This window comes from Ictalurus punctatus, chromosome 2 (genome assembly GCF_001660625.3).
Source record: "Ictalurus punctatus breed USDA103 chromosome 2, Coco_2.0, whole genome shotgun sequence".
NCBI classification, from domain to species: domain Eukaryota; kingdom Metazoa; phylum Chordata; class Actinopteri; order Siluriformes; family Ictaluridae; genus Ictalurus; species Ictalurus punctatus.
Window position 1 is genome coordinate 26,985,677 of NC_030417.2, and position 15,260 is coordinate 27,000,936.

At 37.4% G+C, this 15,260-nt stretch overlaps 2 protein-coding genes across 8 annotated transcripts in view; one reads left to right on the forward strand and one right to left on the reverse strand.

Annotated features, from left to right (window-relative positions):
* The window catches only part of arhgap17b (Rho GTPase activating protein 17b), a 38,412-nt gene extending 35,710 nt beyond the window's left edge, over positions 1–2,702 (forward strand). For all 7 annotated transcript variants that reach the window (XR_001815499.3, XM_017493638.3, XM_017493626.3 and 4 more), the window contains one exon: positions 996–2,702. Coding sequence is in view for 4 of the 7 variants with exons in the window: in XM_017493608.3 (XP_017349097.1) it covers positions 996–1,105 (110 nt within the window). In the remaining 3 variants the exon portion in view is untranslated. The remainder of the gene's footprint in view (positions 1–995) is intronic.
* slc5a11 (solute carrier family 5 member 11) lies at positions 1,337–15,152 on the reverse strand. The gene is made up of 16 exons (XM_017493648.3): positions 15,083–15,152; positions 14,434–14,589; positions 10,816–10,887; positions 10,606–10,710; positions 10,440–10,499; positions 10,248–10,352; positions 8,590–8,695; positions 8,343–8,423; positions 7,920–8,125; positions 6,446–6,581; positions 6,207–6,314; positions 5,963–6,113; positions 5,128–5,296; positions 3,913–4,128; positions 3,623–3,764; positions 1,337–3,279 (listed from the first exon to the last, which is right to left on the reverse strand). The coding sequence occupies exons 2-16, from the start codon at positions 14,566–14,568 to the stop codon at positions 3,059–3,061; spliced, it is 2,013 nt and encodes a 670-aa protein (XP_017349137.1). The 5' UTR covers positions 14,569–14,589; positions 15,083–15,152; the 3' UTR covers positions 1,337–3,058.
* Between the last annotated feature and the right edge of the window lie 108 nt (positions 15,153–15,260).

The following is a 15,260-nucleotide window of genomic DNA, read 5'->3' on the forward strand; positions in this document are numbered from 1 at the left end:
TTAAATTTTTAATTGTAGCGTCCGTTCTCTAGCTGAACTAAATGCTTTTTATTACTATAAAAAGACAAAACGACGGTGGGGGTGGTGCCGCAGTAGGCAAGTGATGTAATTGGTGTGTGGCCCCAACAGCGGGAAAACCGGCTATCGCAGCAAGCCTAGTGCCAACCCATCGCAGGGCATAATCACACACACATTCAAACATTACGGATAATTTGGAAATGCCAATCAGCCTTTGGCCTGGGGGAGGACACCCCAAAGCACAGGGAGAATAGGCAAGCTCTGCGCATACAGCAGAGGTGGGATTCAAACCCCAAACCCTGGAGGTGCGACACAAATGTACTAACAACTGTGCCCCAACCCCAACCAACCATGATCAGAATAATGACATGGCTTACATGCATTCATATCACTCACACTACAACACATTTGCAAATACTGCAGCAAAAAATACAACATACAATGAGGGATTTCTCATGCCATCTCTCCTTTACAAAATGGGGAGATTGAATGCACACATATCCATAAAATCACCCTTTTAAAGTGGAAGTTGTTTACCATATATGGCAATTTAGGGACGTTTCATTATGTACGTGCCTGTGGTAGATTTTGATTTTCTACTGCATACTGGTGGTTTGCGTGCACAGAATTTGAGCTTGTTCTGTGCACACTTTGATAAATGAGACCCCTGATCTGTATGCTGCTTCCTAACATTCACTTAGGAGTACATTATGGAATAAAGGAGGATACGAGGCCACCGCACCACGGATAATGTCTAAACATGCTACAATTCGAGTTAATAAATAGCCTCCATTTATTGATTTCTCATTGATTTTGAATTTAAGAATTAAATGCATCTAGCAAAATGACAAATTCGTGGTGTGTTAGATGTTTACTAGCTTATTTTTCTAAACATCTAAGCAGTTAGTAGTAAGTAAGTAAATGCCAATCGGATACATTCTGAGATTTGACTGTAACTGTAAGTTCTGATTGCACAGATGTGACATTGAAGGGGTCTGGGCGGCTCCTTGTCCCGCATATAGCTGTGGAACAGCCTGTGACTACGCCCCCTGATGCTGAGACCCAATCAGAGAGTACCATCTTTTGAAGAGGAGATGAAACCCCTCCCTCCTTCTCCTCCTCCTCATGCAGCCAATCGCTCCTGTTAATGCTGTTTTGAGGCAGAGCGATGCTCTGTAGACAATCCTGGCACTCCAGGGTCTTCTAGGCACCGACGGAACTTTTTAAATGTGGTTACTTTTTCAACATTGCTGACAAATTGAAGCTTGAGGTAAGCGATAAACATGCGCTGTACTGTACCATTATCACATAAACTGTACCCCCTCTCTCGTGCCAGAATGATTCCAGTTGCTTAGGCTTTAACTTCACATATGTTTATTTTTTGTGTTTTGTATTGTAAACTACATACATGCATATTATTACTTGTGCCTTCAAGAGTGTTTTACTGCACATAATTGCAAAGGAACAGCAAAGACAAAGCAAACCAAGCTTTATGTAAATTAAGTTCTCATTCACACACAGTCACACACCCAGTTCTGTGTGCGCTGCCTTGTTATGTGTGTTATCATACTGTCTTGTTCCTGACAGCCATCTTTATTTTAAACTCGGTTACTAAGAGTGCAGGATTTCATTTTGAGTAGCTGAGAGATAATGGAGCGATTTTCAGAGAGACCAAAGACCTGTTATAGGAAATGTATAATAGTGAAAAACTTGATTTTAAAAGAATACATATGGAAAAGCATTGTATGGCTAAATATTGAAATATTGATTTTTGAGAACTTTTATTCCTGTGGTGCAATGTTGATTGCAGTTTAGACCTTCTTTCATTTTTTTCTTTTTTTTTTTCTTCTTACAAATGAGACAATCACTGTATCAATATTTTAAAGTAAACGAGTGAAATTGTGAAGTAGCACAGGGTTTGATCAAATGGACCAAATAGTACAGCAATAAAACCATCTCACATATCTGTTAAACATCATTCAAATAAGTGGATATCTACATGGTGTTTCAACAGTCATTTGGACCATCTGTATGCATTGTTTTTCAACAAGTACAACAAGTCCAGATGGCTATTTTTCTCTTGAGTGTGCTGTTGGGGTAAAATTGTTTAGATGTTTTAAGAAGGAAATGCTACAATGACATTGATGTCTTCTGAAAAGGACCAAATATTAAATTCCCAGAAAAGCTGGACTGAAAATATCTCATTTGATTTGATCTAGTTGAATTTTTTTTTTTTGTCTTTTTTGCATGGTTTGCTTGTAATTTTGGTTATTTTTGTTATAAGAATGACAGTCCAACAAAAAATGGGGGTGAATAGTTGATAGTTCAGTTACACTCAGGAAATAGCAACTAAGAAAAGAAAGTCATAAATCCATTTAATTTCTGACAGATCTTTTTATTTTATTATTTTTATTTTTTTTTTTTTAAATTTTGCAACAGGCTACTTTTAAATGATTTAAAGGCTTGTAAATGTTGATTTGTATTTTTTGTTAAACTGTTTTTTGTTCCCTTGATACTGTGTGCACCTTTTCTGCAGCTGAGTTGGTTCTGCGCATCTCTCAAAGCAAAGATACTCCAGTGTTGTACTGATTACTGCTGTATTTCCTACACAGCAAGTTCAATGACCTACAATTACCTAATAAAATGCCAGGCAATAAGAAAAAATAAATTCTGTTCCAAATGGACTCTTTGAGCTGTGTTGGTTTATTTCAAAGTATTTATTGGCTAGTAAATAGTAAACGTACTTCTTTTAAAGAAAAAAAAAAGCGTAGTGAACAGAATACATTTGAAAATAAAGGAAAGGATTTCCTGCATCTCTGTGTACGAAGCTTGTAAAAATATCTTGTTATTCTGTATAAATAAAATAGGCGTAACCATTTGCTCCATCTTCTACACACCATGCTTCTGTCCATGTGCATTGAGTTGAAGATGTTTAAATTTTTACATGATTAATTACTTGATAACTTAAACATAAAATGTTGACCAACCTTTCAAGAATTACTAGTGTCCCTAACCTTGAGATATTAAGACTCAAGGCCTGTCATGCCCAGAAGGCAAACAGAAATACTGCCACTGACAGGCAGACAATGAGGTTGGCATTTACCACATGCCTCAGACAGGGCTCTTCCTCAAGGGAGCACGCGACAGCCTCAGGTGGTGGTGAAGAGGGCTGTTCTCCTTCTGAATCCTGATCCATCCCACACAGCCAGAGCAGAGTGGACTTCAGTTTAGAGCGTGTCTCAGCATGTCGTGTACTGGAGTCTGATGAGAGAGTTATTTTTTAATTTTTAAAAAAAAAATTTTTTTAAAGCCATTATGGAAGCAAATTCTTGATACAGTTAAATAGTTTCAAGTCTTTGTGATCCATGACTTTTAACCTTATTAACACCTCAGTATATTTTCACTCTGCATTTAGATTTGAAAATTAAGAGGCACCTGGACCTGAACTAAACTTAATCTACTTCCTGAGAAGGCAAAAAGATTCAATTTAATTTGTGACTTTCTGATGCCCCCTACTGGATGGACTGTCATTAGTGCTGACTCGTTACTAAAGCCAGGTTTAAGATGACCTAAAATGAGTAACTTTGAATAAAGGAAAACGCACCATTTGTGTGCTCGGCCACATTTCCTGGACTCTTCTCCTGGTCATGCTGTAAGCCATTATCGATAGTAAGTGTTCCAGCTTCTTTATTTTCCTCACTGCTCTTCACAGGATCAAACCTTGTGAACCACGTCAGCCGACTTATCTGTGACATACAGCACATGTTAACATCAGTTTCATGTGTCACTGCTTTTCTTCGGTATCACTGTGCAATCATCTGGTTATTACTGGTTTAAAGACACTTTACAATGTGCCCCTTTAATTATCTAACATTATTGCTGCTTGTTCTTGACCTGTTCTTCTGTGGGTTTCTCTGTGGCCAGGCTGACACACACCACCACAGCAAGTGTGAGCAGCGAGACGATGATTGAGAAATACAGATAGTGAACAGATTTGATCACTTCAGGTCTGGTGTCTGTCTCGTAGCATTGTGGTTCAGGGTAGATGAAATCCAGAATCATCCTTGTAATGCCAACCAGCAGCCCCAGCACCAAACCCCAGAATGCCCCCTAAATCATACACAGTGTAAAAGACAAACATACAACAGATTAATGAAAACTACCCACATGTTCTTAGTCCTGTTTTGTTCAATATAGACTTAACACGTCCATATAGTCATTGTGTCCGAAAAAAAAAGAAAGAAAGAACGAGGCAGGATTGTCTTAAAACTCCAACTTTTTCATTTGCTTTTTCCATTCATCATCCCTTCTTTATTATCAATGCTGCTACAAACTATGGTGGCTGTAAACTACCAGACTGTGACTACAACATTTGATGTAGAGTGTCATATAGTGTCAAAGCAGTTATACCGTCATAACAAGGCTATATACAAGCTAAGATATGAGGCCCATTTTCACAAATCATTAGAACTATACATATAATGTTCACTTTAGCTGGACCGCTGAAGATTGGAAAAACATTACCTGGTCTTTTTCCAATATTTATCCAAGTCTAATTTTTAACAGTCTGTTCCCACTATACAGTTGAAATGCTTTTCTGCTCACCACAGCTGTAACGAGTGGTTATTTCATATGTGCCTTTGTTATTTTGAGATACGTTTTCAAACGTCAGTGTGTCTGTGTTTTGTAATTAATCTGGAAGTGTATTTTCCTTACAACATTATGAAAATTAAATAAATATCTTACTGCTTATAATGAGTTATAATTGATCAAATTCACTTCACTTCAAGCGCTCACTTTTTGCCATTTTAATAATCATTATAATAATTATACACCAGTAATCACGCCACGTGACATTATAATGAATAGTGACACCTGCATTACAATATGATTATTATGAGCTATCAAAGAATTTTTATAGCACATTAATAATGCTCTATGAGGCATTTCTAGGGTTTATAAACATGCTTACAAGGAATCACTGCCAAGTTTGAATAATTTTTGAATGTGGGCTTCATAGATTGCCTTACTGATATATATGCCTTACTTCATTAGGACTATTATAGCACAATAAAAATGAACGATCGTGTACACACACACATACAGTACCTTCTCGCTTGTCCTTCTCCAGAAGCAGCCTGCCATGAATACAACAGAGACAGGCGGCTGCAGGTAGGTGCTGATAGACTGGAGGTAGATGAAGAGCTGGCCACCTTGACTGGCCTGAACCAGGGGGATCCATAGCACAGACACCACCACCAAGACCAGGACAAACACTCTGAACACACACATACACACAAAAGATCTGTATGCATCCACTACAGCACACTATTTCACTGAACCAAGTGAGAATAAATGATGGAAGCTTAAGTTAAAAAAAATAAAAATAATAATAATCCTTCAAAACTCATTCGTAAGCAGGAGTAGAAACAGTCGTCCAGCAAGTTTATCAAATAACACTCAGGGAAGTTTAAGTAAATTTCCATTCATTCATTCATTCATCTTCAGAAGCCAATTTATACTGACTTGCAGTGGCTCTGTAGCCAAACCTGGGAAAACTGGGTGCAAGAGCAAACTGGGGATCCAGCATAAATGCTACCTATGACCCTGTGTACATGCCAGAAGGTGGATTGGTTGAATTGTCCTTAGGTATAAATGAGTGTGTGGATGTATGTGTGTGCGTGTGTGTGTGTGTCTGAGCATGGTCGCCTGTAATGGACTGCTGTTCCATCCTGAATGTACTCCTGCTACACATCCAATATTTCTGGATTAGGTTCTGGATCCACCGTGACCCTGACCAGGATAAAGCGCTTTATATTTATCTGGCCTGGAAAGCAACACCAAAATGACCTGAAACGATGAACTGTCCCCCCTTTTTCCTCACAATTTTAAAGACCTGAGTGTCCAGCTATATGTGAGTGACGTGTATTAAGCCATGTCCTACCTGCCTACGATCATGAGTTCCCATTCTGAGGCAGCACGGTGGAAATATCTCCACAAGTCCATGGTGAACAGAGTGCTGGAGCTGTTAAAAATGGAGGTCAGCGAAGACATGAGAGCAGCTAGCATTACGGCCATCATCAGACCCCGCAGACCTACGGAAAACACATTCATGTGTGTGTCAACCATCCTGATAGCAAGAAACTCAACACGAAAGATTAATTCATAACCAAAGAAGGGTAAAAGACCTGAAGGAAGGAGTTCCATGACCAGTTTGGCATAGGCGATGTCAGAGCAGCCCACAGAATTCCCACAAACCTGTTCACACACTTTAGGGTCTGCACAGCCAACCTCATCTAGACAACCACACCAAATAAGGACCAAAATGCACGCATGAACACTCAGAACTGTCTTGCTTTTTTAATGAAAGAAAATAAAAAGGGTTTTTATAAATGGGCTCTAAAGACATGTCTTTTAGTATGAGGACCTGGATAGAGGATTCGGCTGATCATGCCTGGCAGCACCATCATGAAGAAGGGCAGGACCTTAAGGTAGGAAGCCAGCAAAGAGCCTCCTTTAGCATGCAAGAGGTTCTTAGAAGCCAGCGAGCGCTGCACTATAACCTGCACACACATGTAAGGCGAGAAGGGAACTCGTCAATTTGGGTTTGAAGAAAAGATGATGATAAATTCATAGATGAAAAACTGTAAAGCACATAGTAATACTGACAACACATTTCATTGTAAAAGAAAGGCACTTAATCAGCACTCCAAACAAAAACTCAAAATTAGTCTTTTTTGGAATATATATACCACATTTAACTGTAATGTCATAAAAGAAACATTAATGGAAACTTAAAGGAAGAAGCAAATATATTTCAGGGGTAACTAAACTTTCAAGTCTAGCTACATAGACTTCTTCATCTACAAAGTACTGTTATTAACTAGTGACTAGTTCATGGCTATAATTAAGACATTAAGTTAAAATAGTTTTGTTTCATTGTATTTCTTTATGTTAAGACGTTTGACTAGCAACAACGGCCCTGAACAGCTGAGACACCTGTTTTACACAAGAAGCAGAAAATAAACGCATACTTATCTGACCAATTGTTTCTACTGTCAACTTTTTTTTTAATAAATCAATGTCAGCAGATCAATTAGGAGGATAAATAAAATAAACATACAGCATATATGAAATTCCACTGAAATGGTTTGCTTTCTTGATGAGCTGCCTTTAGCTAAATAATTTACATACACCAATCAGCCATAACATTAAAGACACTTGCCTAATATTGGTAGATAGGGGTGTGGCTATGCAGCCCCATACACAGCAAGCTTCAATGCACCCTGTGTTCTAACTCCTTTCTATCATAGCCAGCATTAACTTTTTCAGCAATTTGTGCTATAGTGGCTCTTCTGTGTGATTTAACCAGACGAGCTAGCCTTTGCTCCCCAAGCGCATCAGTGAGACTTGCATGCCCATGACCCTGTCGCCAGTTTGTCCTTCCTTGGACTACTTTTGGTAGGTACTAACCACTGCATTCCGGAAACACCCCATAAGACCTGCTGTTTTGGAGATGCTCTGACCCAGTCCTCTAGCCATCATAACTTGGCCCTTGTCAAAGTTGCTCAGATCCTTATACTTGCCCATTTTAACTGCTTCCAACACATCAACTTCATGAACTGACTGTTCACTTGCTGCCTAATATATCCCACCCATTGGCAGGCACCACTGTAACAAGATAGTCAATGTTATTGACTTACATTTATTCATTTATTCATTGACCACTGATTTATGGTATTGCTTATTTTCTCATTTCCACTGTGTATTTGGCTTGACTTGATTTAATAAAATTTATGTGTAATGCCGGATCAATAACACACATGTGCTTCTAAAAAATGATCCAACCTCCAGGATTAACAATAAACACACTATTTGCACAACTTATTTACTTCCCTCACCTGATCCGAACACCAGTACCATATGGAGGGGACCGTCATTCCCAGGAGCACCCCTGGCCAGGGAAGGTCAGAGGTCACAGGATCCCGGAAAATGTGGAAGGCATCCTCACGAGGGATCCCGCAGGTGGTGTTTGGGACTCTAATGGAGGGAATGGCATTGCTGTAGCCAACAAAAATGGCCTGCAAGCCCCCAACCTCCACAAAACCTTCCCATAAGCAAGAGTGACAGCAAAAAAAAATAAAATAAATAAACAGTAGTTAAAGGAGCAGAATGTTCTAGCTACAGTAGTTTTTTGTTTTGTTTTTTTTTTGTTTTTTTTAGAGTAGGGTTTTTTAAATATAGTAGTTTATTTGTCCATCAAATGTCCAGAAATCAAACATAGATCAAATAGCTGGCAGATAGGTGAAAAGGAAACTACATACTGAAACCCATAAGTGTCAGGGCCCCGATCAGCATGATGACAGTCTGAGCTGCATCAGTGTAGATGACGGCTGCCAGGCCACCTAAAAAGACATTCTTCAAAATATAAGTGCACCGCAGCCATTGTCATAATCATTATAATAAAACAAGTCATATGTGTCTTCCTGAGACTGTTGTGTGTTTGATTAAGCTTGATATCTGGAGATCAGTACCTGTACTGGAGCACTAATCAGAAACAGACAAACTCACCTGCTACTGTATAGAGAGCAGTAATAATGAGGAGAACAATGACAGCAAGGTAAATATTCCAGCCCAGAGCCTGCTGAATGAACACAGCCCCAGCATACATATCCACCTGCACACATGCCATTCATACAGTTTGAAAAATAGATTCTCTTTTTTATAAAAGGTGCACTGGTTAATATTTTTTATTGTTCTTAATACTGTAACTATTGTGGAAAATTTGAGAAATGCTTCTGTTGAAATGATGCTCTACTATCTAATGTCCGCCCAAGAAAACGCTGGCCCGTGCAGAGGCCCATTCTTATTTCTTCATTCTTCATTCACTGAAATAGCTGTATTTGATTATAGTTAATTTGACATGATCCTGAAGATATGAGGCTGGGTTGCACCATCCACAGAGAAATTGTAGGGGGACTGTTACATATATTTAAATGCTTTTATGGGTCTATTCAAACCTAAATAAAGCTATTATGATTTAATGTCTCTAATTTAGTAACGCATTAACCTAAATTGTGCAATTGTTCCATACAATTTGCATTAGCAAACTGTTGACTCACCAATCGATTGTGGTTTCTTGATATATCGTTTGATTCCATGCAAAAAGAGGAATACACAGCTATCGCAAACAACTCATTCTGGCTATACCAATCAGGTTTTCATGTACAATTGAAGAATTTGATTAGCCTGTCTGAAATCTGCCATACATCATTTAATCTTGGATTTGTTGTCAAATGTATGAAAAACAGGACCCTGGACTCCTCGCCTATGTTTTACATCCCTCTTGTTGGTCATGTTATAGACCACAAGAGCCCTTCGGTCCACCAACATCTTTACTGCGCAGAAACGCAAACATCACAGAATTCTGGGGGGAAAACCCTAAATAGCAGTGTTGCCAGGTACTAATAATGATGGATAAAAATGTAATATGCTGCAAAAGGTGTAATGACGTAGAATGAAATAAAACAGGAGTAAATATGGGGGCTGCTTTTCCAAAATGAAGAAACCTGCTGACCATGAAGACTATAAAGCTGGACACTGATACATTTCTCTTGTATCATTAATATTATAAACTGGTAAACTGTTCGGATCAATGGCTGCACCAACAAATCAGTATGTTACTTGGGGTGTTAGTGTTTTGTGTGTTTATAGCTTTGTTATAACTGTGCAAGATGAATGACGTGATGGAAAGTTAGCTTCCAGCCACCAAACTAATGCGAAAAAAACAACCCTCTGCAGGTCAAAATAGATTCTGGGAGGCATGGCTTCGTGTACATGGGCATGGATAGGAGGTGGGGTCAAGGAGTAAACAAATCATTACAATGTTTCTTACAATAGGTCACTTTATAACCACTACATCCCAGAATGTAGTTACTGCACCGTTAAACAACATTGCAAAGTTCATCTCATTCATTATTCAGAAGCCCTGCTTAATGTTAGACCAGAGGCTGTTTTCTCACTTGGGAATATTGTGCTTGCTGCCTGCTGGTTTTATTTACATGTATATAATGCTACACATACATGCCAGTAAGCAATGGCAATTTGCAGTTTCCATTTATGCTGAATCAAATGTTTAGAATGAAAAAGGGCTACATACAGTAATAAATCATTTATACTGAATAATTATTTTTTCAAAAGTGTAGAAAGGAACAATGCTCGGCACTTACCGATATTTTTGTGAAGATGTAAATAAATAATGACAAAATAGCAATAAATATCTGTATCCTTTTGCCTCCAAATCTCTTCTGAAGATATTCCGGCATAGTTGTCACCTACAGGAACATTAAAAAAAAATTGTGAACAGTGTAATGTTTATAAAACATAAATAATGATGTATTGCTATGTATACACTCCCTCACCCCAGAAGCTATGTAGATGGGCAGGAAGAGCCAGGCTAGGAGCAGAACAACCAGCATACCCTATCAGAAAAAATGAAGAAAGAGTCTAATGATACCAACATTTGTTGAATATCTTACAATTTTACAGAAAGGATATCGTGTCTGTATGTGGCTATTAGAGCGTTACATTCCACTCATATGCAATTGGGCCAATGCCACTTGCAGCTGCTGATCCAGCCAGACCAATGAAGTGACCGCTGCCCACATTACTAGCAAACAGAGATGTGCCCACCTGCAAAAAACACCAAAGGATCACTACTAACTCATTTACCTTCATCCAGAAAAATCTCTAAATCTCATACTGTGTACAGATATTATGTTCATTGTGAGAACTCACCGGCCACCAGGTCATGTTTTTGCCTGCTAGGAAATATCCACTCACTGTGCTTCTCTTGGTTTTCCACATAGACTTGAAATCAGCAAAGCATTAGATTACAAATGTGATTTTCAATAGCTGTAGTATTGCCATGAAATACACAGCCTTCTCTACACCAAAAATGAATCTTTTAGGCATTATTAGAAAATGGGTAACCCTACTTAAGCAACCCAGTCTCACAGAAGAAATGTTCACATGCAGCACCTTCTACACATTTAATATCAACATTCTGGCACCAAGATACATTGCTCAAACTTTCATTCAAATGCTCTCTATGCCACATTCTGCACCAATGTATTTCACCTCTACCACTACACTATTTGTATAAGATCAATATGTAATAAATAATTTGACCTCTTTTACCACCCATGACATATCATTAGACTTACCACCTTCATGAAATAAGCCTAATTTCTTCTGTAAATTCTTTAGTCTATTGAGAATACAGAGACTTTCTGCATTTTGAAAATATGTTGTGTTTTGTGTTTCCACAAGTCTGAACATGTGTACAGAGAAGAGAAGGGTTCATGAGCCCAATAAGTCTACTGATATGTTGTGAAAAGCACAAACATTACGCATAAAGTGGGCTACACTCAATATGTTTACAAAAGAGGTAATTTATTACATATCGATCACATTCAAATAATGTTTTGGTAGAGGTTAGCTTGGTTAAAATATGTTGGTGCAGAATGTCTCGTACAGAGCATTCGAGTTTGATACGTTGCTGTGCAATATGCCAGAATGTTGAATAAACCTACATACATACAGTATAATCATTTATAAAGGCTTATTCCAGTAAGCGTCATCTGTCATGAACACCAAAAACATTCATTAGTTTTGATGCTGCCATAGAGTCAAATAGTGTAGTTCTGTTGATTAAAAAAATCAGAAATCAGTGGATTTCTGGTATGGGTCATTTAATCTGAAGTGCTCCAATGCAGATTGCTCGGCTGTTTTTAATTTTCCTAATTTTGTTTGAGTGATTACCGCTATGTATTGGCATTGCAAAACCACCAGTTTATACATTTCTTTTCTTTTCATTTTATTTGGTTTAACTATGACGGCCATCTTTGTGTCATGGAATAAAAACAAATTTTGGTTATACAGCTGTTCAGGGAAACCTCAATACCTGTGATAAAAACAGTAAGTGACTTCTGAGCTGTATTCAATTACTGCCTTATCACAGGAGAAACAACACCACAGCTTTGTTTATAACGTTGTTTATTGTTAATTTCAACACCCATCTGAACACGGTGCTTCCATATTTTGAATAAAATCTATTACCTGTAACAACATGATAAATCAGGATGGTTCAAATCTGGTCCACGAGGGCCACTCTCCTGTAGAGTTTACCTCTAAACTCAAACTCAAATTTTTACAGCAGAATGCCACTATAGAGGACTTATTTCTGTGAAAATTTCAGGTTTGTATCTGGTCCCCACCTGAGATATTGAACCCAAAAATGAGGCTTTTTTTTTTTTTTAAACTTGCACTTTCTCACCCCCATAAAAAATGTCTCAAACCTGAAATATTCTGCATGCACACTATACTTACCAAAGTACCCCCTAAAAAAATTAAGACTGAGACTCAAATCTTTCCTATTATAAACTGACCCTAAACATGGAACTGTGAGCAATCTTGAGCAATGCATCTAAGGAACAAGAATGTGCTAAATGTTTATATATGTACAGTGGTGGAAATAAGTATTGAACGCATCAACATTGTTTTCAGTAAATATTTTTCCAATGAGGTTATTCACATGAAATTTTCACCAGACTTTGGTAGTAACTCAAGATATCCACAAATATAAAGAAATCCAATCATTAAAGTTATGTGTAATTAAGAGGAATGACACAGGTAAAAGTATTGAACATGCTAACTGAAACTTATTTATTACTTAGTGCAGAAGCCTTTGTTTGTAATGACAGCTTCAAGATGCTTCCTGTATGAAGAAATTAATGGGCCGCAGTATTCAGGTGTGATTTTGGTGCATTCTTCTAAACACATTGTCTTTAAATCTTGTTCAGTTGCATTCAAGTCAGGCCATTCTAACACCTTGATTGTTTTTCTCTAAAGCCAATTGAGAGTTTCCTTTGCTGTATGCTTTGGATCGTTGTATTATGCTTTGGATTGTATGTTTCACAGCAATAAGGTTCCAAAGGTCTTGGAAGAGCTCTTTGCTTTTACCCATCATGAGATGTTTCTTGTGTGACACTTTGGTAAAAAAAAAAGCGCTTTTTTATAGACCATCAATTTACTAACCCAGCTGATATTAATTTGCACAGATGGGAGGTATAATTACTTTCTAACTACTTACGGATTTCACCTGGTTCTTACCTTACCTTGCCTTGGAGAACTGCTTTTTGTTACCGTGTTCAATACATTTTTCCTGTGTCATTCCACTTTATTAAACATAACTTTATTTATGGACTTTAATGTTGTGAATTCTTTATAGGTGAAAATTTCATGTGAATAACCTCATTGGAAATATATTTACTGAAAAAAAATGTTGACATGTTAAATACTTATTTCCCCCTCTGTACATATAGATTGTACTGTGCTCTAGAGATCAGTTTATGTTCCAGGGAGCTAGGATAACCAAAATTTTTGTGTGCCATCACACAAAGATGGCCGTTCTAGTTAAACCAAGTTAACAACAACAACAACAACAACAACAACAACAACAACAACAACAACAACAACAAAAACCTGATAATTTTGCAATGCTAATGCATAAGAGATAATTGCTCAAAACAATGGAAAACTAAAAATGGTTGAGAAACCAACTTCGCAATTATTGGACCACTTGAGCTGGAATGACCCGTATGTTACACAATGGTGATGAAGTGACATGCCAAACATCATAACCAAATTCACTCTAATTTTATTATGGTGCTAATGTACTATAATAAAAACACTATAAATTAAACTCATTTTGCATAATGTACATAACTCTGTTATTATGGCGTCATGACATTTGTCTTAAATAGTTCTAAAAATCATATGAGGACTTCAACTGAAACTGTTATAAAACTTTTTATTTAATTAATCATTAAACCTTTTTTATTTAATGAATCATCACTGTCAAAGCCTACATTATGTAACAGTGTCATACAGCAGGGTTTCATATCAATGTTTCCAAATATAGAGTTCAACAGACTGCAGAGTGCTCACTTTTGTTCAAGTTTCCAGTTAATGCCACCTGGTAAGCTGTTGAATGTTTTATCATCTCCTGACTCTGTCATGACAATCTAACATAATACAACCTTACTTGAGCATAAAAATCTATCACTTGCCATTAAAATGTACTTAAGTGTTATTTAAGATAGCATGGAATAATCCATTATAAAGTTGCATGTAGGTTTGTCATTTATCATGACGGACGGATGTCACAGTCATATGAACATGATCCTTAAGAAATGAAAATAATGAAATAATATATATAATATATAATAATATAATATATTATATTATATATATATTATAATATATAATATATATATAATGAGAGCACCTTAAAGGACACACAAAATTGTATCCATTGCATTAATGTATGAATGTGCTTTTAAGTAAACCTACCCATAGTCCTACTGCCAGGATCAATATGAAATACACAACAAGCACTGCTATATCAGCTCCAGAGAGAGTGTTTGGTTGGTTTGAGACCCCTTCCGTGGGTGTAGGGGAGACATTGGGGATCACAGTACTAGCCATGAGGTCAAAGTGTATTTCCCACTACAGTCAAAACAGCAAAATATAAGACAATTATCCCATGTTCTCTCTGTATATACAAATGCAAGCATTGTTATGCTCAATGTTTACAGCACTCAATCCGTGATTATATTATTATTATTAAATTAATTTAAAAGTTGAACATCAAGAATCACCCGAAATTAAACGGGATGCTTTTTTTTAAATGCAAATTAGAATAAACATCATAGAAACAAGTGTTCATTTTTTTATAAGATGTATTCAACCAAGAAAAGGCATCTAGGTTCAAAATCTACAATATTGTCAGTCAGTTATCACAAACTGCCCTTTAACCACCCCTTCAATGACACGTCATTGCAATAAAATAGAGCGCAGTTTGAGTAGAGAGATTTCACGATGAATCATGTCAACCAATAAAAGACCACTCCCACACCCATTTGTCAGGTGTGAAAAAGTCATGAACAACACCATCTGGCCTTCATAAAAGCAGTGAAGGGAGAGGAAGAGATTCACTCACCGAGAACGCGTTTTCCTTTTGGATTATGGAGCTACAGCTTCATAGCACTACAGTCCGAATCTCTCACCATTCAGCTGTTTGTAATATTGTCACCAGTGTCTAGAATCTTCCACTATGACCAAGGGATCAAACTCCAGATTCCTTTCACTCCTTATATAAGACTACACACGCTGGTTAA

What these genes read in the sequence shown, in the direction of transcription:
- slc5a11 (XM_017493648.3), bottom strand. Translation starts at nt 14,568, where the DNA reads ATGGCTAGTACTGTGATCCCCAATGTCTCCCCTACACCCACGGAAGGG. An exon ending in TGCTCTCTATACAGTAGCAG is followed by an intron (nt 8,424 to 8,589) that starts GTGAGTTTGTCT and finishes ATGTCTTTTTAG; the next exon opens with GTGGCCTGGCAGCCGTCATC. An exon ending in GAACTCATGATCGTAGGCAG is followed by an intron (nt 5,297 to 5,962) that starts GTAGGACATGGC and finishes GTGTGTGTTCAG; the next exon opens with AGTGTTTGTCCTGGTCTTGG.